This window comes from Loxodonta africana, chromosome 7 (genome assembly GCF_030014295.1).
Source record: "Loxodonta africana isolate mLoxAfr1 chromosome 7, mLoxAfr1.hap2, whole genome shotgun sequence".
Classification (NCBI taxonomy): Eukaryota; Metazoa; Chordata; class Mammalia; order Proboscidea; family Elephantidae; genus Loxodonta; species Loxodonta africana.
In genome coordinates, this window is record NC_087348.1 from 75,645,091 (window position 1) to 75,666,870 (window position 21,780).

A 21,780-nucleotide genomic window follows, 5' to 3' on the forward strand; every position below is an offset into this window, starting at 1 on the left:
CAGTACAATTGCTGAACGCATGGTGCTTGGAGAAAGCTTATCTGCTGGGGTTGGTCTTCGTGTACTCATAAAATTCCATCCTGTGTTTCTGGGTTCTGACTCTGGCCTTCGGTATTAGGGGTCCCCAGAATCTAAGAGGACAAGACCACCTTGACTAACCTGTGAAGTGCTCAATCAGATCAGAAGAGATGACTTCTTCTGAGCGAATTAATAAGGTTCCCAAACTCATCAGGGACTAAGCAGAGCAGAAGAAAAAAGGATTTCCAGGAGAATCAGGCAAGCTGGATGAGATTGAGCCTGTGAGGAAGAAACTCTTGGAGGAATTTATGATCAGGCCCAGATCCTGCTCATAAAACTCCAGGGGCCTGGACTGTTTCTCAGCTAAAATAGTGCCTGCCCCTCTGGACAGGCTAAATTAACCTCTATATGCTGATGACTGCTATATTTATTTCTCTTTCCCGTCCCCACTTAAGGATTCAGACACAAATTGCATCTTTTTGTAAACAGAAACACACAATATGTCTTATTCACGGTTCTCTAGAGAAACAGAACCAGTAGAGAGAGAAAAGGAGAGAACATACATTTGAGCCTTCCGCTCCAGCAATTGCAGGTTTGGTCATTCATTTTAAGTAACCCTCGTGGTGAGCACAGCTAAAGAGAGAGAAGGATTTATCTAGAGGAATTGGCTTACATGCTTATGGGAGCTAAACCTGTTGCTGTCAATCCATTCAGACTCATGGTGACACCATGTGTTATAGACTAGAACTGCTCCATATGGTTTTTTTGGGTGTAATCTTTATGGAAGCTGATTGCCAGGTCTTTCTTCCACAGCTCTGTTGGGTGGGTCAGAACTGTCGACCTTTAGGTTAGTAGCCAAAAGCAAACTGCTTCCACAGCCCAGGGACATATATATATATTCTGGAATACATGTAAATAACCTCTTTGAGATCCAGTTGATTTTGACTAAACTGCCCCATAGAGTTTCCAATGCTGTAATCTTTATGGAAGCGGACTGCCACATCTTTCTCCTGCCGAGTGGCTGGTGAGATCGAATTGCCAATCTTTTGGTTAGTAGCTGAGTGCTTAAACATTGTGCCACCAGAGAGGGAGAGATTGATTTTGAGAAACTGGCTCACAGGATTAGGCAGGCTAAGAAGTCCAAAATGCATATGCCAGGTAAAAGGCTGGGAATTAGAGCAGTGTCTATTTACAGTGTTGAAGCTGAATCCTTCTTCAGGAAACCATAGCTTGCTTGTAAGGCCTTCAACGGATCGGATGGAGCACATCCACATTATGGAGGGTAATCTGCGTAGTTAAAGGTCACTTGATTAAATGTTAATCACGTGTCAGTATCTTTATAGCAACATCTAGACTATTGTTTGTCCAAACAACTGGGCACCATAACCTATTCATATTGACATGAAATTAATCATTACAGGGCATTAATCATTTCATTCATTCAAAAATTATACTGATTGTGTCTAATATCTCTGGTACCACGTAGGCTACTGGAAATAAGCGACAAACAAAGGTGTCTGCCTTCCTGAAATTAATCTTCTAGCAGAGGAGACAGACAACAAACCTAACAAGTACATGATATAGACTATTATCACAGCTGGTGAGTGCTGTGGAGAAAGAAAAAGCAGAGTAAGGGACACTGACATGTTAGTGTAGACCTCGCTGAGAAGGTAACATCTGAGCAAAGGATCGAGATAGGTGAAGACAGTTCATGCTAGCTGTTGCCTGTGTACATACATAGAATTGACCTTCGAGGCTTCTGTTCCAGCAATGGTAGGCTTTGTAACTTTAATCAACTGTCATGATGAACACAACTAAATAAAAGCTTGATGAAATATTAAATACATCATAAAATCATATTAGAACTTACAGGATAATAAGTAAGAACCCAAATAAACTGTGATTACCCAGAAAAGTGAGCTCAGTACTCAAAAATGCTTTTACAATGAGGGGATTTGACAAGTAGAAGAAAAGCAGGTAAGAACGGGGGCTGTGCATTTAGTGTTCTTTTGGAGTGAGAGAGGCAGAAGTCAAAGCCTAGAGCATGTCCAGGTGAGAAGTCTAATTTATGCACCTCATATACACCATGGGTTGGGAGAAACATGAAGTAAACAAGCCTTTGTACAGATTTTCAGCCCTGGAAATTTAGGGAAACTCAAGCCTGGAACTTGGCTTAAGGTGGTTTAAGACACAGTGACTCGAATAAATACATGAACAGCCTATCGGGAGAAAGGTCTTCCTTCTAAGCCTTTATTTTTCCTGCCAACAGTTATGACCATCAAAGAATGAAAAATAATGTGCCACAAAAAAGGAAACAAGAGTCTAAACATGGGAACCAGTAGGAACAACACACCATAGGAACAGAATCACTAAGACTAAGATATGGGAATTAACAGGCAGAGAGTATAACACCACTAAGCATAAAGAATTACAACAAACTTAAGAATAAATACAATCAACTCAACAAAATATAAGCAAACCAAATCAAAAAACATATTATTAAAGGATTATACAGCATAATCAAGTGAGATTTATCACAGGAATGCTTGGGTGGTTCAACATAAGAAAGGCAATCAAATTAGTAGAAAACACCAAATTAGAAGAAAAAGGAAAGGACCACTTGTTCATCTCAATTAACATAGAAAAGGCATTTGACAAAATTCAAAAGCCTCTCATGATAAAAATCAACAAGACAGGCCTATAAGGGAAATGAGTTTTTTTGTGTAGCCTTTTGCCATGCTTCTGTATAAGAGAGAGGAAGAAATCAGCTTCAGAGATTTTTCTCTGGGCCCTGAGAAACAGTTACAGTTTCCCTTGGGAAAAAGCCAGTCCCTGCCAGTAGAAAATGTCTGTTAAGCAAATAGATGGAGCCACTTGAGAGGGTTTGGTCACTGTAGTTTAGTCCAGCGAGGGGACTGGTCAGTTATTATGCAAAGAAGAAGAGAGGGTGTGTAAAATCAGCCCAATAAGAATGAGCCACTTGCCTACATAAGCAACCATCCCACAGAGGTTGAGGGAGTACTGCACTAACATCAAGGAGAGCCTGAAGTTTAGTGTGTCTTTTGGACCTGGGGTTTCTGTACTGACATCCTAGACCCGGGAGACAGAGCTACATAACACTAAAGACCAGCATGAGACAGCACTGTGGCTTCCTGGACCATGGGGTGAGGTGGCTACAGTGCACTTGCCGACCCATAGAACAAGAGAGCTTAGGGCCTTTAGGTAGGAGGCTTGCTGCTGTAGTGGGGTGCCTCCAGGCACTTGTTGGTGGAGCTAATAAGCTCCAGGCCAGGCACGAGCAGGGGCAGAGGCCAGGACCAGGTGGGGACAGAGGCCAGGCCAACAAGGGCAGAGATAGAGGCTAGGTCCAAGCCCTGAGAGTGAGGGCCTAGCAGCAGCGGCCAAGCAAAAGGTGTCCTGATTGAAGAACTATATCCTGAGTTATTCCTGTTATTTCTCTGTACGTGGACTTTAAACCTTAAAGCTAATCTCGGGGCATAACTGAAATGGATGACTTCAGGCCTAAATTAAAACTCCATTCTGAATTAAACTGAAATCTTCACTCCTACTGTTCTAAAGAGAAAATTTAGCCTTTTTTGTCAAAATTCAACTGCTTGTAACACAAAGGGAGCAAGAGTCAGGATTTCTGGCTCCAATGAGGAAATGTTTGTTGAAGGTGTTTATTCATAATGTTTATTCATCTTGGTCTTAAAAGAATGCCCATCTCAAGCATGGCCACGGAGGTTAGGAAATAGAATTGATAATGTTAAGATGAAGCCTATAACTGTCTTTTAACTCCGTAACCTAGGTGAGGTAAATACCATTTAACCAAGTCTTAAGCTCCATTTTCACTCACTAGAACCTCCTGCTCTGTTTCTGCTAACTCTTTGTAAACCCATAACTAGGTGAAGTCATAAGATTGTTACCTTAAGAAGAGGGAGGGGCACGTGTAGTGCTGTAATTAATATGATTCCCAACAGAATGCCTTGTTCAACAAATCTCAGGATGTAACAATCTCAGAATATATCAAATAGACTTACTGATGTTAAGAAGAATATCTTGGCCAAACATGTTACAGAGGTTAGAGATTAATGTTAGGAAAGCTTGTAGTTTAAGAAACTCCTTGTAATTTTTTGCCATGTAGCCCTCCCTCCCCCTACCCCTACATCTGCAGTCCTTTGCTCCACCTGATAAAACCTCCCTGTTCTCCCTGCAATTCAGAACACACTGCAGCATCTTGTCTGGGTGCTTGTGTGTTTGTCTGTTTCGTGAAATGTTTTATCCTACAGGAAAGCTCTTGGTTTTTATTTCTCAAAGAAAAGAAAAAACAAAATCAAACCCATTACCATCGAGTTGATTCCACTAGCAGAGTGTAAATCTGGTGATTTACCATGACACTTCCAAGTTAATCCTGATCCCATGTTACTTCCTTAATGAACCATGTAACTGTGAGTATGGTCTGTGAGTTCTGTGTGGCTGTTGGAACAAATTATTGAACCCAGCAGAGAAGTAGAGAGTGCAGTGGGGAGGACAGCTGGTGTCAGAATTAGTAAAAAGTTTAAAGAGAAGAAGTATGTCTGACTCAACCTCATATGAGTCAGCTTTGTGCTGAGGCTGATTCTTATTCTTCCTGACGTTAAACAAGGTCCAGTACTATTGCTACCTCATTGCAGAAGGTGAAAGACTTGTACATAAAAAACTATAAGACATTACTAAAAGAAATTAAAGAATACCTTAATAAATGAAAGGACATTCTGTGTTCATGGATTGGAAGGCTTAACACAGCTAAGATGTCAATACTACCCAAAGCAATCTACAAATTCAATGCAATTATCAGGGGACAGCCCCAGCCAGGAAAGACCCTCAGTGTGCATCCTGGCAGATAATCCGAAGAACTGACACATAGCCCTATCCAGGTTCATGAGTTGATTAAGGAAAACTTATTGACAGGGGCAATCAGCTGCTCTCCAGTGGTGGCCGGCTGGAGTATTTTCCACAACCACCCAGCAAGGAACCTAAGCTTATATACCATTCAAACTGGGACGAAGGTTCATTGTTTTCTCCCACGTCCTTGGGCAGTCAGTGTTCCCAGGGACTACATCTCCAGGCCCAGATGTCTTCCTTCTTGTTGCTAAGGCATTCTTTGGCCTTAGCCACTGGCCCAGTCATGACACCCCTGGCCTTGTACCTTAGCCCGAGTTCATCCCAAATTCATCTGCAGCATGCTTCAGGGAAGAGCGAAGCTGATTCCACCAGGGAGGGCATGCATATAGCTGAATAGCATTACCCTACAGCAATCCTCTCAAAACTCGAACAGCCTTTTTTTTTGCGGAAATGGAAAACCAATTCTCAAATTTATATGGAAGGAGAAGGAACCCCAAATAGCTAAAGCAATCTTGAAGAAGAACAAAGTTGGAGGACTCAGGCTTCCTGATTTCAAAACATACTATAAAGCCACAGTAATTAAAACAACCTGGAACAGCACTGAGAGTCCAGAAATAAAATCATACATTTGTGATCAACTGATTTTTGACAAGGGTGCTAAGTCTATTTAGTAGGAAAAGAAGTCTCTTCAATAAATTGTGCTGGAAAAATTGGATTTCCGTGTGCAGAAAAATGAATCAGAGTCCATGCCTCATACTACAGACACACACAAAAAATTAAAATAGATGAAGAACCAAAATATGAAATAAATTCTTACAAGAAAATATAGTGGCACAGCTATAAGATGTCCTTCTTAATGATGGATTATCATACATGACAGCAAAAAGATCACTGAAGAGAACATTCAAATGGCTTAAAAACACGTGAAAAGATGCTCAACATCATTAGTCATTGTTGTCGTTAGTTGCTGTCTAGTTGCTTAGTAGTGTTTGTGTAGGATGGGGGTGCCGGGTCAGTATTTTTGTTATGAGCCACTTCCCCACTTCCACAAAGGGGAGCATTGGGAGGACTTTGTAAATTGTGGATTAGCAAGAGAATTATACTGTCTTTCAGTTGAAGATACTTGCTTCTACTGTCATCTCCCTAGTCACATGAGCCACAAACCAGTAAGTCATCCCTTTGAGGCAGGTAGTATGAAAGACTGTCTTATTTGCAAATCACTCATAACTTTATTTTTCAATCTATATAACTTTTAAGGTACTTATTTTAAAACTTTTGCTAGAAAAAATATGTACATGTCTTAAATAATTTTATTAAAAATTCACCTTTACATGGTGCTCTACCTCATATTCCCCAAGATATCGAACAGACTTTCTTACTCTCACTACCAAATACTTACGAAATGAACAAGCTGAATGAATGAAGATAATGTTACCTTTTATGTATGAAATTTAGTATTCCTTAAGCTGAAATATCAAAGTAAATTAAAAACTAATATTTAGTTATGAGAAATTTATTTTATTATATCCCAATGATTGTCAAATGAAAGTGCACCAACACCTACATAGAAAAAAAAATAAATAAATAAACTGGCCACTTGAGAATTGACAGAACCCGTGAGACTAGTCGTGTATGTGTGATTTGAACTGCTCAGTTTCCACTGGAGAATGTGATGATGATCTTCGATGCATTTGAGTTCACATTTGAATCTTCAGTGATTTGCCCCCAAAGGCAAACCATAGTAGAAAGATAGCATGGTTATATATAAATACAATGACTTTGGATTTATTACTGAAAGATGAATGAGTTATTTCAAGAGGTAAGATTTCGGCATTTGTAAGGGAATCTGATGGATTGATCATAATTTACCATTTGAACATACTTGCTAAGATTGTGTCTATACTCAGAGGCCATAGTTGGGTAACCAGGCAGATGTAATCAAGCAGTCAGCTAGCAAGTAACCTTGAATTCATTTAAGTTTCCGGTCAGGTTAGTGTGAAAAAATGAGCTTAATTCAAATTTCCAGGACTCTTTATTTATCCACCCATAAGTCCAGAAATTCATATAATCTTTAACACTATCTACACATGACATTCACCCACAACGCTAATGAATTCATTAGTTTCTAGATCCTTTCAGGGTTTATTATTTTAAACATCTTTGCAGATAGATTTCCTTTATTTATGGGTCTAAGTACTCTGGGATCACAGTCAATAAGACACAATGGACAAAGCCCAGGATAAAAAGCCAGAAAATTTGCAGATGAGGATCAACCTGGCCACTAGCTGGCTGATCCTGGCTAAACTTCTTAACTGGTGAGGCTATACTTTATTATTTCATTCTACAATACTCCAATTAGTAAACATTGTTATAGTAGAAAATGATTTCATTTGTTTGAATAAATGCACTTTAATTACATCCTGGGTATCAGGGTATGGTGATTCGATTGATATTTCACACTCCTTCATAAAACAAAAATATTTTAACTACAAATATTTAATAAATTTATAAAAGGTGACTATCCCCTAATCTGAAATTCCTGTGTTGTACTTAATATCAAGAACAATTGTATTTCACCCACTAGCACAAGTTGCTTAAACTCCTCAATTCTCGGTTTTCTTATGTGAAAAATGAGGATAATAAAAGTAGGTAAACCTCATGAAATGGTTTAATTGTGAGGATTTGAACTTGTGTAAATGTTAAGCATAGTTTTTAGCACAAAATAAGCTCTGAGTGAATGCTGGTTCTTATTTTGTTAGAGGAAAACCCTATTTCACTCATTCTTCAGGGAGGGAGTTAAGAGTTTCTAAAATTAGGATTAGCAAAAGGATTAGGATAAGATTTCTGTCTTCAGATTGACAGCACCTGTTTGCCATGACTATCCTCCCTACACTGTAAGTTCCTCTTCAGGAGGCAACCCTGTGAGGCATTGACAGTGAGTGAAAGACTATTTCTTACCTGCAATTCCTCCAAGCCTCTTTTTATACTTTAGCTCTGTATACAATTTTCAAGATGTGTGTTTTCTAACTTTTACTATAGTTATTAATGTACATGTCTTAAAAATTCTTGTTATTTAAAATTCAGCTGTGGATAAAGTTCCACGTCATGTTCCCCAAGGTACTCAATGACTTGTCTTATAAATATCAGTAAAAAATGTTTATCAGTGAACTATACAGAATGGGTAAAGCTAAGCTTACTTTTTATATCTGTAGTTTGGCACTGAGTATCCCTTAATCAGAAATATCAAAGTAAACGTGGAACCAATATTTAGGTAGAAAACCCAAACCAAACAACTTGCCATAGGGTTGACTCCGACTCATAGACACCCTAAGACCATTTATATTATAAGACAGTTTTTATTATACTCCTCAATAATTATTAAATGAAAGTTATAGAACTATGCATGAACATCTATAGAGAAATAAAAGAATAGGTTGACCACTTGAGAATTTGCTGAATCCTGTGTGGACTGCAACTGCTCAATGTGCGCTCCAGGACGTGGTAATGCTCCATGGTGCTTTTAAATTCACATTTGAATCTCTAGTATCTTCAGAGATTTATCCCCAAAGGCAAACAATAATAAATGATAATCTATATAACCACGGCGACTTTAGAATTTTTACTAAAGATGAATGAGTTCTTTTCCAAGAGCTAAGCTTGTGTGTGTGTGTTTGTGTGTGTGTGTGTGTGTGTGTGTGAATGAATCTGAAGTATTGATTTTCATTTACCATCTGAGAACACATTACTCTCTAAGGCAGTCTGTACTCACAAACCAAGGGTGGGAAAGAGGGCACACATAATCAAGCAATCAACCAGCCAGTAAGAATCTTTGCCTGAATTACTATTTCCATAATCAGTTTCATGTGACTAAAAAGGCATAATCCAAGTTACCAGGATTCCATATGACCAGAAACTCATACCATCATTCCACATTATCTGAACAAGCTATTTAGGCATGTAAAAAACAAAAACAAAAACACCACTGTCATGGAGTGGATTCTGAGATGCACTGGGTATTTATTGCTAGTAAATAGCTTGGCAGAAAAACTTACTTTGCTTATGGGTCTGAATGCTTTTAATAGCAGACAAACTCAGAATATAAAGCTGGAAAATTTGGAGATGTGAGCAAACCTAGCCACTAGTTGGGGGATCCTGGGTAAACTTTTTAAATTTTTTGGCTATACTTTATTCAGCTGTACACAGGCATGTGTGGCTTAAGACCTTGGACACCATATAGTCCACGGTCCCATAAAGTCTTTTTTTTTTTTTTTTTAATGGAAAGCAGCTCTCCTTTTGTTTATTTCCCCCTCATAGTTTTAATGGAGCTCTGGTGGCCCAGTGGTTAAGAGCTGGCTGCTAATCAAAACACAGGCAGTTCAAATTCACCAGCTGCTCCTTGGAAACCCTACAGGGCAGTTCTACTCTGTTGTATAGGGTGGCTATGAGTAGGAATTGACTTGCCCTCAATGAGTTTCACTATTATTTTTTTGATGGTTTCAAAGACCCCAAACCCAGACTCTTGGAGCACTGGACCACAAGTGGGATACAGGCAGGTGAGTCGGAGGACATGGCTCTGGGCATGGGCTCTTGAGTTTTGTCAGGTGGTGGCTGAGGCTGAGGCTGCGGGGCCAGGGCTGCCCCCATTATTCAGGTTTGTAGAACAGAGGGTGGGGTTACGTGCCTCTGCCCTCTCCCCTCTAAACTCCCTCACTTCCCTTGGATCGGATCCTACCACCACAGGTTCCACTGGCCTCTGCCTGCAGTTCCAGTGGTGACAAACACAGTGACAAGGACGACGAGAACCTGGCTCCCATAAGGTTTTTTTTTTTTTTTAATAACTTTTATTAAGCTTCAAGTGAACGTTTACAAATCCAATCAGTCTGTCACATGTAAGTTTACATACATCTCACTCCCTACTCCCACTTACACTCCCCGTCTTGAGTCAGCCCTTTCAGTCTCTCCTTTCTTGACAAATTGCTGGCTTCCCTCTCTCTCTATCCTCCCATCCCCCCTCCAGACAAGAGCTGCCAACACAATCTCAAGTGTCCACCTGATATAATTAGCTCACTCTTCATCAGCGTCTCTCTCCCACCCGCTGACCAGTCCCTTTCATTTGTGATGAGTTGTCTTCGGGGATGGTTCCTGTCCTGTGTCAACAGAAGGTCTGGGGACCATGGCCGCCGGGATTCCTCCAGTCTCAGTCAGACCATTAAGTTTGGTCTTTTTATGAGAATTTGGGGTCTGCATCCCACTGATCTCCGGCTCCCTCAGGGGTCCTCTGCTGTGCTCCCTGTCAGGGCAGTCATAGATTGTGGCCGGGCACCAACTAGTTCTTCTGGTCTCAGAATGATGTAGGTCTCTGGTTCATGTGGCCCTTTCTGTCTCTTGGGCTCTTAGTTGCCGTGTGGCCTTGGTGTTCTTCCTTTGCCTTTGCTCCAGGTGGGTTGAGACCAATTGCTGCATCTTAGATGGCCGCTTGTTAGCATTTAAGACCCCAGACGTCACATTTCAAAGTGGGATGCAGAATGATTTCATAATAGAATTATTTTGCCAATTCACTTCGAAGTCCCCGCAAACCATGTTCCCCAGACCCCCGCGCTTGCTCCGCTGACCTTTGAAGCATTCATTTTATCCTGGAAACTTCCTTGCTTTTGGTCCAGTCCAATTGAGCTGACCTTCCATGTATTGAGTGTTGTCTTTCCCTTCACCTAAAGCAGTTCTTATCTACTGATTAATCAATAAAAAACCCTCTCCCACCCTCCCTCCCTCCCCGTCTTGTAACCACAAAAGTATGTGTTCTTCTCAGGTTTACTATTTCTCAAGATCTTATAATAGTGGTCTTATACAATATTTGTCCTTTTGCCTCTGGCTCATTTCGCTCAGCATAATGCCTTCCAGGTTCCTCCATGTTATGAAATGTTTCAGAGATTCGTCACTGTTCTTTATCGATGCGTAGTATTCCATTGTGTGAATATACCACAATTTATTTACCCATTCATCCGTTGATGGACACCTTGGTTGCTTCCAGCTTTTTGCTATTGTAAACAGAGCTGCAATAAACATGGGTGTGCATATATCTGTTTGTATGAAGGCTCTTGTATCTCTAGGGTATATTCCTAGGAGTGGGATTTCTGGGTTGTATGGTAGTTCTATTTCTAACTGTTTAAGATAACGCCAGATAGATTTCCAAAGTGGTTGTACCATTTTACATTCCCACCAGCAGTGTATGAGAGTTCCAATCTCTCCGCAGCCTCTCCAACATTTATTATTTTGTGTTTTTTGGATTAATGCCAGCCTTGCTGGTGTGAGATGGAATCTCATCGTAGTTTTAATTTGCATTTCTCTAATGGCTTATGATCGAGAGCATTTTCTCATGTATCTGTTGGCTGCCTGAATATCTTCTTTAGTGAAATGTGTGTTCATATCCTTTGCCCACTTCTTGATTGGGTTGTTTGTCTTTTTGTGGTTGAGTTTTGACAGAATCATGTAGATTTTAGAGATTAGGCGCTGGTCGGAGATGTCATAGCTGAAAATTCTTTCCCAATCTGTAGGTGGTCTTTTTACTCTTTTGGAGAAGTCTTTAGATGAGCATAGGTGTTTGATTTTTAGGAGCTCCCGGTTATCGGGTTTCTCTTCATCATTTTTGGTAATGTTTTGTATTCTGTTTATACCTTGTATTAGGGCTCCTAGGGTCGTCCCAATTTTTTCTTCCATGATCTTTATCGTTTTAGTCTTTATGTTTAGGTCTTTGATCCACTTGGAGTTAGTTTTTGTGCATGGTTTGAAGTATGGGTCCTGTTTCATTTTTTTGCAAATGGATATCCAGTTATGCCAGCACCATTTGTTAAAAAGGCTATCTTTTCCCCAGTTAATTGACACTGGTCCTTTGTCAAATATCAGCTGCTCATACGTGGATGGATCTATGTCTGGGTTCTCAATTCTGTTCCATTGGTCTATGTGTCTGTTGTTGTACCAATACCAGGCTGTTTTGACTACTGTGGCTGTATAATAGGTTCTGAAGTCAGGTAAGGTGGGGCCTCCCACTTTCTTCTTCTTTTTCAGTAGTGCTTTGCTTATCCGGGGCTTCTTTCCCTTCCATATGAAATTGGTGATTTGTTTCTCTATCCCCTTAAAACATGACATTGGAATTTGGATTGGAAGTGCGTTAAATGTATAGATGGCTTTTGGTAGAATAGACATTTTTACTATGTTAAGTCTTCCTATCCATGAGCAGGGTATGTTTTTCCACTTAAGCATGTCCTTTTGAATTTCTTGTAGTAGAGCTTTGTAGTTTTCTTTGTATAGGTCTTTTACATCCTTGGTAAGATTTATTCCTAAGTATCTTATCTTCTTGGGGGCTACTGTGAATGGTATTGATTTGGTTATTTCCTTTTCGGTGTTCTTTTTGTTGATGTAGAGGAATCCAAGTGATTTTTGTATGTTTATTTTATAACCTGAGACTCTGCCAAACTCTTCTATTAGTTTCAGTAGTTTTCTGGAGGATTCCTTAGGGTTTTCTGTGTATATAATCATGTCATCTGCAAATAGTGATAACTTTACTTCTTCCTTGCCAATCCGGATACCTTTTATTTCTTTGCCTAGCCTAATTGCCCTGGCTAAGACTTCCAACACGATGTTGAATAAGAGCGGTGATAAAGGGCATCCTTGTCTGGTTCCTGTTCTCAAGGGAAATGCTTTCAGGTTCTCTCCATTTAGAGTGATATTGGCTGTTGGCTTTGCATAGATGCCCTTTATTATGTTGAGGAATTTTCCTTCAATTCCTATTTTGGTAAGAGTTTTTATCATGAATGGGTGTTGGACTTTGTCAAATGCCTTTTCTGCATCAATTGATAAGATCATGTGGTTTTTGTCTTTTGTTTTATTTATGTGATGGATTACATTAATGGTTTTTCTGACATTAAACCAGCCTTGCATACCTGGTATAAATCCCACTTGATCAGGGTGAATTATTTTTTTGATGTGTTGTTGGATTCTATTGGCTAGAATTTTGTTGAGGATTTTTGCATCAATGTTCATGAGGAATATAGGTCTATAATTTTCTTTTTTTGTAATGTCTTTACCTGGTTTTGGTATCAGGGAGATGGTGGCTTCATAGAATGAGTTGGGTAGTATTCCGTCATTTTCTATGCTTTGGAATACCTTTAGTAGTAGTGGTGTTAACTCTTCTCTGAAAGTTTGGTAGAACTCTGCAGTGTAGCCGTCCGGGCCAGGACTTTTTTTTGTTGGGAGTTTTTTGATTACCGTTTCAATCTCTTTTTTTGTTATGGGTCTATTTAGTTGTTCTACTTCTGAATGTGTTAGTTTAGGTAGGTAGTGTTTTTCCAGGAATTCATCCATTTCTTCTAGGTTTTCAAATTTGTTACAGTACAATTTTTCATAATAATCTGAAATGATTCTTTTAATTTCATTTGCTTCTGCTGTGATGTGGTCCTTCTCATTTCTTATTCGGGTTATTTGTTTCCTTTCCTGTATTTCTTTAGTCAGTCTAGCCAATGGTTTATCAATTTTGTGAATTTTTTCAAAGAACCAGCTTTTGGCTTTGTTAATTTTTTCAATTGTTTTTCTGTTCTCTAATTCATTTAGTTCAGCTCTAATTTTTATTATTTGTTTTCTTCTGGTGCCTGATGGATTCTTTTGTTGCTCACTTTCTATTTGTTCAAGTTGTAGGGACAGTTCTCTGATTTGGGCTCTTTCTTCTTTTTGTATGTGTGCATTTATTGATATAAATTGGCCTCTGAGCACTGCTTTTGCTGTGTCCCAGAGGTTTTGATAGGAAGTATTTTCATTCTCGTTGCTTTCTATGAATTTCCTTATTCCCTCCTTGATGTCTTCTATAACCCAGTCTTTTTTCAGGAGGGTATTGTTCATTTTCCAAGTATTTGATTTCTTTTCCCTCGTTTTTCTGTTATTGATCTCTAGTTTTATTGGCTTGTGGTCTGAGAAGATGCTTTGTAATATTTCGATGTTTTGGACTCTGCAAAGGCTTGTTTTATGACCTAATATGTGGTCTATTCTAGAGAATGTTCCATGTGCACTAGAAAAAAAAGTATATTTTGCAGCAGTTGGGTGGAGAGTTCTGTATAAGTCAATGAGGTCAAGTTGGTTGATTGTTGTAATTAGATCTTCCGTGTCTCTATTGAGCTTCTTACTGGATGTCCTGTCCTTCTCCGAAAGTGGTGTGTTGAAGTCTCCTACTATAATTGTGGAGGTATCTATCTCGCTTTTCAATTCTGTTAAAATTTGATTTATGTATCTTGCAGCCCTGTCATTGGGTGCATAAATATTTAATATGGTTATATCTTCCTGGTCAATTGTCCCTTTTATCATTATGTAGTGTCCTTCTTTATCCTTTGTGGTGGATTTAAGTCTAAAGTCTATTTTGTCAGAAATTAATATTGCTACTCCTCTTCTTTTTTGCTTATTGTTTGCTTGATATACTTTTTTCCATCCTTTGAGTTTTAGTTTGTTTGTGTCTCTAAGTCTAAGGTGTGTCTCTTGTAGGCAGCATATAGATGGATCGTGTTTCTTTATCCAGTCTGTGACTCTCTGTCTCTTTATTGGTGCATTTAGTCCATTTACATTCAGCGTAATTATAGATAAATAAGTTTTTAGTGCTGTCATTTTGATGCCTTTTTATGTGTGTTGTTGACAATTTCATTTTTCCACCTACTTTTTTGTGCTGAGGCGTTTTTCTTAATAAATTGTGAGATCCTCATTTTCATAGTGCTTGACTTTATGTTAGTTGAGTTGTTACGTTTTTCTTGGTTTTTATCTTGAGTTATAGAGTTGTTATACCTTTTTGTGGTTACCTTATTATTTACCCCTATTTTTCTAAGTAAAAACCTAACTTGTATTGTTCTATATCGCTTGTATCACTCTCCATCTGGCAGTTCAATGCCTCCTGTATTTAGTCCCTCTGTTTAATTATTGTGATCTTTTACCTATTGACTTCCATGGTTCCCTGTTATGTGTATTTTTTTTTTTAATTAATCTTAATTTGTTTTTGTGATTTCCGTATTTGAGTTGATATCAGGACGTTCTGTTTTGTAACCTTGTGTTGTGCTGATATCTGATATTATTGGTTCTCTGACCAAACAATATCCTTAAGTATTTCTTGTAGCTTTGGTTTGGTTTTTGCAAATTCTCTAAACTTGTGTTTGTCTGTAAATATCTTAATTTCGCCTTCATATTTCAGAGAGAGTTTTGCTGGATATATGATCCTTGGCTGGCAGTTTTTCTCCTTCAGTGTTCTGTATATGTCGTCCCATTCCCTTCTTGCCTGCATGGTTTCTGCTGAGTAGTCAGAACATATTCTTATTGATTCTCCCTTGAAGGAAACCTTTCTTTTCTCCCTGGCTGCTTTTAAAATTTTCTGTTTCTCTTTGGTTTTGGTGAGTTTGATGATAATATATCTTGGTGTTTTTCTTTTTGTATCAATCTTAAATGGGGTTCGATGAGCATCTTGGATAGATATCCTTTCGTCTTTCATGATGTCAGGGAAGTTTTCTGTCAGGAGTTCTTCAACTCTTTTCTCTGTGTTTTCTGTCCCCCCTCCCTTTTCTGGGACTCCAATCACCCGCAGGTTATCCTTCTTGATAAAGTCCCACATAATTCTTAGGGTTTCTTCATTTTTTTTGATTCTTTTATCTGATTTTTTTTCAGCTATGTTGGTGTTGATTCCCTGGTCCTCCAGATGTCCCAGTCTGCATTCTAATTGCTCGAGTCTGCTCCTCTGACTTCCTAGTGCGTTGTGTAATTCTGTTATTTTATTGTTAATCTTTTGGATTTCTACATGTTGTCTTTCTATGGATTCTTGCAACTTATTAATTTTTCCACTATGTTCTTGAATAATCTTTTTGAGTTCTTCAACAGTTTTATCAGTGTGTTCCTTGGCTTTTTCTGCAGTTATCCTAATTTCATTTGTGATACCATTAAGCATTCTGTAAATTAGTTTTTTATATTCTGTATCTGATAATTCCAAGATTGTATCTTCATTTGGGAAAGATTTTGATTCTTTTGTTTGGGGGGTTGGAGAAGCTGTCATGGTCTGCTTCTTTAAGTGGTTTGATATGGATTGTTGTCTCTGAGCCATCACTGGGAAACTAGTTTTTCCAGAAAATCAGTTAAAAAAAAAATGCAGTCAGATCCCTATCAGAGTTCTCCCTCTGGCTCAGGCTATTCAGATGTTAATGAATCCGCCTGGGGAGGGTGGGGGAGGGACCAGAGAGATAGGAGAGTAGCACCTCAGAATATAGCCAGAGTTGCTTGTCTTGCTTGGAATTACTTATATCTGAGATTCCCGCGGGCGCGTCGCCTATGTGTGCTGGCTGTGTGGAGATTGCCCCCGGGGGGTCTGGCCCGCTGGAGTCACGGTCAGATCCTCTGCTTCCAGCCCCACGCCCAGCGTCAAGGCTCCCCTACTGGGACGGTGCACTCTCGACTCCAAAATCAGTCGCTGCCTCCCAGGGACTTCTCGTCCCTCCAGCCGCGTGGCCTTGCCGCCCCCAAGAACCAGTTGGGCCTCCTCCCGGGGTTAGTTCAGATGGGTGGAGCAGGTCCCCGTGCTTGTGCCGTGACCGAGTGTCCCGGCTGGGACGCTGTTCTCCCCACTCCAATACCAGTCGCTGCCTCCCAGGGACTTCTCCTATCGGCTGAGTCCCACGCCGCCCTCGCGACTGGGCTGGGCCCCTTCCCGGGGTTAGTTCAGGGGGGTGGAGCAACTCTCCGTGTTTATGCCGTACCTGCGTCCAGTCCAAATCCCTGCGGGACGGTTCCCCGGCTCGGACGCTGCTCTTTTTGCTCCAATACCAGTCGCTGCCTCCCGGGGACTTCTCCTACCGGCCGTGTCCCACGCCGCCCGTGGAACCGGCTGGTCCCCCTCCCGGGGTTAGTTCAGGGGGGTGGAGCAGCTCTCTGTGCTTGTGCTGTACCTGACTGGTGTGCTGGCTCCAGGCTCTGGAAACAATCGCTGCTTCCCCGTATTAGTTTGTTCTCCGTCTCTAAATCTGTGTTTGTTGTTCAGGGTTCGTAGATTGTTATGTATGTGATCGATTCACTTGTTTTTCCGTGTCTTTGTTGTAAGAGGGATCCGAGGTAGCGTCTGCCTAGTCCGCCATCTTGGCTCCGCCCCCGCCTCCCATAAGGTTTTTAGTATGGTGTTAGCATAACGTCTAAATCACATAACGTCCTATTTCACAGAATGTATCATGGGCCAATGCACATCTGTATTATGTTAAAAAAAACATAATTTCATTCTACAACGCTCCAATTAAAAAATATTATTACTTTAGGAAATGATTATTTGTTCGAATAAATGCACTTTCCTAATGTCCTGATTATCAATCATGTAGTGTTTGCATAGAAATTAGATTGATATTTCAAACTACAGGTAGTCCCAATTTATGAGTTACAGATGAACAGCACTCAGGACCCTCGGTTACTGTTTTGGTTTCTTTATCTGACCATTAGTACCATGTCCTACATACAATGCTGCAGCACATAATTGCTGATGTTCTCATTCCCAATGTTCACTCGAAGACGTTCAGTGTTATGATTTACTGTTCAAAACGCTGCTATGAGAACTAAAAAAAAGAAAATGGAGTTTTTGACCTGCATCAGAATCGATTAACACCAGGTTTTTTTGGAAACTGGTCAAAATTCGGGGCTACCTGTACTTGATAAAACAATAATATTTGAATTACAAATATTTATAAATTGAATACATTTACAAAAGATGACTCCATTCATCCCGAATTTGAAATTCCCTTCACATACCACTATCAAAAGCAATTGCATCTCTATTCTTTTTAGATGATCTTATTCAACCAGTAAACCAAAAATCAAACCCATTGTCCTCCAGTCATTCTGACTCATCGCGACCCTATAGGACAGAGTAGAGCTGCCCCATAGGGTTACCGAGATGCAGCTGGTAGATTTGAGCTGCCAATCTTTTGGTTAGCAGCTTAGCTATTAACCGCTGTACCACCAGGGCTGCATAGTTACCCACAGACATTGTAAAATAGTTAACTAGTCTCTTATATATGAGCTGTCAAAATCCTTAAAGGATAATGGAATATCCATCTATTGGCAAGTGTATTGGACACTGAGATAAGTATCATTTAACTTCATTTATAGCATAGTTGCTAAAGAAATGTCAGACTAGCTGGCATTCACATTTTGACTCCACACTTGCTATGTAACCTTGTGCAACCTACATAATCTTTTTCACTTCGTTTCCTCATCTATAAAATAATAATGAGAGCACTTACTATTATTTTATAGAAATAAAATGGAACTATGTATTGTGGTGAGGTAGTTAAGAGTTACAGCTGCTACTCAAAATGTTACCAGTTCATATTCACCACTTGCTCCTTGGAAACCCTATGGGACCGTTCTACTCTGTCCTATAGGGTCACTATGAGTCAGAATCGACAAAACAGCAATGGAGTTGCTTTGGTTTTGGATATGTATATATATATATATAATTCTTAGCCCTATTCTCATCATTTACTAAGCTCCTAATAAATGATAGCTTTTTCTTAAGTTTTCATTACAAAACCTGTATTTTACTTGGTATTATACTTACCATTCCTTTTGTTATTCTAATCACTTTCTATTTTCTATTCTTTGGTTTTAACAACACCTTAAATGCATTTTTGGAAAAATGTAATATAAAAAGGAAAATCACTGTATGTTGAATTTTCTGGTGTTTTTGCCAATGACAATAAATATATATATATGTATATAAAATTGCATATAAACATGTAAAGACAAATATACATTTATCATTACATACTAATATGCAATGACACTTGAATGATATTTTATTTATAATGACTTTCCATATGTGTATTAATGAAAATGGAGCCATGAAATTGATAACTTCTTTAATGCAATTTTTTCATCACAGATCTTTTTTATACCAGCTACATTGTCTCATGGATTCCCTGGCAGATGGGAACCACACTGCAGTGACAGAGTTCATTTTATTGGGCTTAACAGAAGATCCTACCCTTCAGGTCGTCCTCTTCATGGTCATCCTATGCATCTATCTGGTGACCATATCTGGCAATCTCAGCACGATCATTCTTATCAGAATCTCTTCTCAGCTCCATCATCCTATGTATTTTTTCCTGAGCCACTTGGCTTTGGCTGACATAGGGCTTTCATCCTCTGTCACACCCAATATGCTTGTAAACTTCCTGGTGAAGAAAAATACAATCTCCTATCTTGGATGTGGGATCCAATTTGGATCAGCTGCTTTCTTTGGGCCAATTGAGTGCTGTCTTCTGGCTGCCATGGCCTATGATCGCTTTGTAGCAATCTGCAACCCACTGCTTTATTCAACTAAAATGTCTACGCAAGTCTGTGATCAGTTATTATCTGTGTCTTATTTGGGTGGTTTTCTCAATGTTTCCTCATTTACCATTTCCTTCTTATCTTTATTCTTTTGTGGACCAAATAGAATCAATCATTTTTTCTGTGATTTTGCTCCTTTAGTTAAACTTTCTTGTTCTGATGTCAGTATCCCTGCAGTGGTCCTTTCATACTCTGCTGGCTCCATCCTTATGGTCACAGTGTTTGTCATAGCCACCTCCTATATCTACATCCTCATCACCATCCTGAAGATGCACTCTACTGAGGGCCGCCACAAGGCCTTCTCCACCTGCACCTCCCACCTCATTGCAGTCACTCTGTACTATGGGACTGTTACATTCATTTATGTGATGCCCAAGTCCAGCTACTCTACTGACCAGAACAAGGTGGTGTCTGTGTTCTACATGGTGGTGATCCCCATGTTGAATCCCCTCATCTACAGTCTCAGGAATAATGAGATCAAGGCTGCTCTCAGGAGGCAGCTTGGTAGAAAAATATTTTCTTAACAATCCTCTAATTTTATAAGGTTTGATACAATAATATACCATGAATGTAATATTAAAACAAATTTCATTCCTAAGAGCAAAACATATCTGTACATAATTAGCCCATATGGAGCTTCATAGTATACGTAGGGGTGGATCTTCAGATAGTAAATCAGAGACAATAGTGAGTTAACTTTAATAAATGAAATTTAGAATTAAGAAATACAAACTGGTTCACATGAAGAAAAACTTAATCTGCTGAAAATACTTTTTAATTTTTATTCATATATTATCTTTCAAAAGCTATTTTATGTCACAGGTAAAGGGTACTGTACATCTAAACCTTTAAGGCTATCTTCATTTTCAACAGGAGGTTATGCTGAGGTGAGTCTGATAATCCTAGTTTTGCCTTCCCTGAGTACCTTCTGAGGGGAAATAACACAGTGGAACCAGACAGTAAAACTGCTATAGGCATGGTGCTTGGAGAAAGCTTATCTGCTGGGGGTGGTCTTTATGGACTCTTAAAATTCCAGCCTGTGTTTCTGGGTTCTGACTCCTGCCTTGGATATAACGGGTCCCCAGAGACTAAGAGGATGAGACCACCCTGAGTAACCTGTGAATTGCTCAATCAAATCAGAAGAGATGACTTCCCCTGGGGGAATAAACACGGTTCCCAAACTCATCAGGGACCGAGCAGACCAAAAGCAAAAAAAGATTTCCAGGAGAATCAGGCAAACTGGTGGCATTGAGTGTGAGGAAGAAACTCTTGGTGGAATTTATGATCAGGACCACATCCTGCTCATAAAACTCCAGGGGATGGGACTGTTTCTCAGAGGAAATAGTGACTGCCCCTCTGGACAGCCTAAATCCACCTCTATATGCTGATGAGTGCTACATTTATTTCTATTTCCTGTCCCTACTTAATGATTCAGACACAAATTGCCTCTTTTTATAAACAGAAACACAGGGCATGTCCTATTTAGCATTCTCTAGAGAAACAGTCAAGAGAGAAAATGAGAGAAGAGAACTTTGAGGCTTCTGTTCCAGCAGCTGCAGGTTTGGCCATTTTAAGTAACTCTCATGGTGAACACAGCTAAATAGAGAGATGGGGATTTTTCTAAAGAAATTGGCTCACACGATTATGGGAGCTAAAGCTGTTGCCGTCAATCGACTGAGACTCATGGTGACGCCATGTGTTATAGACTACAAGTGCTGCATATGATTTTCTTGGCTGTAATCTTTATGGAAGCAGATTGCCAGGTCTTTCATCCACAGCACGTTGGGTGGGTTAGAACTGTCAACCTTTAGGTTAGTAGCCAAAAGCAAACTGTTTGCACCACCTAGGGCCAGGAATATATGTAAAAAACCTTTTTGCAGTCCAGTTGATTTAACTGAACAGTCCCACAGAGTTTTCAAGGAAAGTAATCTTTATGGAAGTAGACTGCCAAATCTTTCTCCTGCTTCGTGGCTGATGAGTTCTTAGTGCCAATATTTTGGTTAGTAGCAAGTGCTTAACCACGGCCCCACCTTAGAAAGAGAGATTGATTTTGAGAAATTGGCTCAGAGGATTAAGCAGGCTAGGAAGTCCAAAATCTGTATTTCAGGTACAAGCCTGGAAATTCCAGCAATGTCTGTTTACAGTGTTAAAGCTGAATCCTTCTTCTTCAGGAAACCATAGTTTGCTTGTAAGGCCTTCAACAGTTTGGATGAAACACATCCACATTATTCAGGGTAATCTGCTTAGTTTAAGGTAAATTGATTTAATGTTAATCACATGTGAATACCTTTATAGCAACATCTAGTGTTTGTCCACACAGCTGGGCACAATAGCCTATTCATGTTGACATAGAATTAATCACCATAGGGCACGAATCATTTCATTCAGTAAAAAAATTTATACTGAGTGCTTCTAATATATCTGGTACTATGTAGGCCATTGGAAATATAACTGACATGCAAAGGTGTCTGCCTTCCTAGAATTAATCTTCTTGCAGTG

At 39.6% G+C, this 21,780-nt stretch overlaps 1 protein-coding gene across 1 annotated transcript; it reads left to right on the top strand.

Annotated features, from left to right (window-relative positions):
• The first annotated feature begins 18,860 nt into the window (after window positions 1–18,860).
• LOC100659149 (olfactory receptor 5P76-like) lies at window positions 18,861–19,805 on the top strand. The gene has a single exon (XM_003412032.1). The coding sequence runs from the start codon at window positions 18,861–18,863 to the stop codon at window positions 19,803–19,805; it is 945 nt and encodes a 314-aa protein (XP_003412080.1).
• The last annotated feature ends 1,975 nt before the right edge of the window (window positions 19,806–21,780 follow it).

What these genes read in the sequence shown, in the direction of transcription:
- LOC100659149 (XM_003412032.1), top strand. Translation starts at nt 18,861, where the DNA reads ATGGATTCCCTGGCAGATGGGAACCACACTGCAGTGACAGAGTTCATT.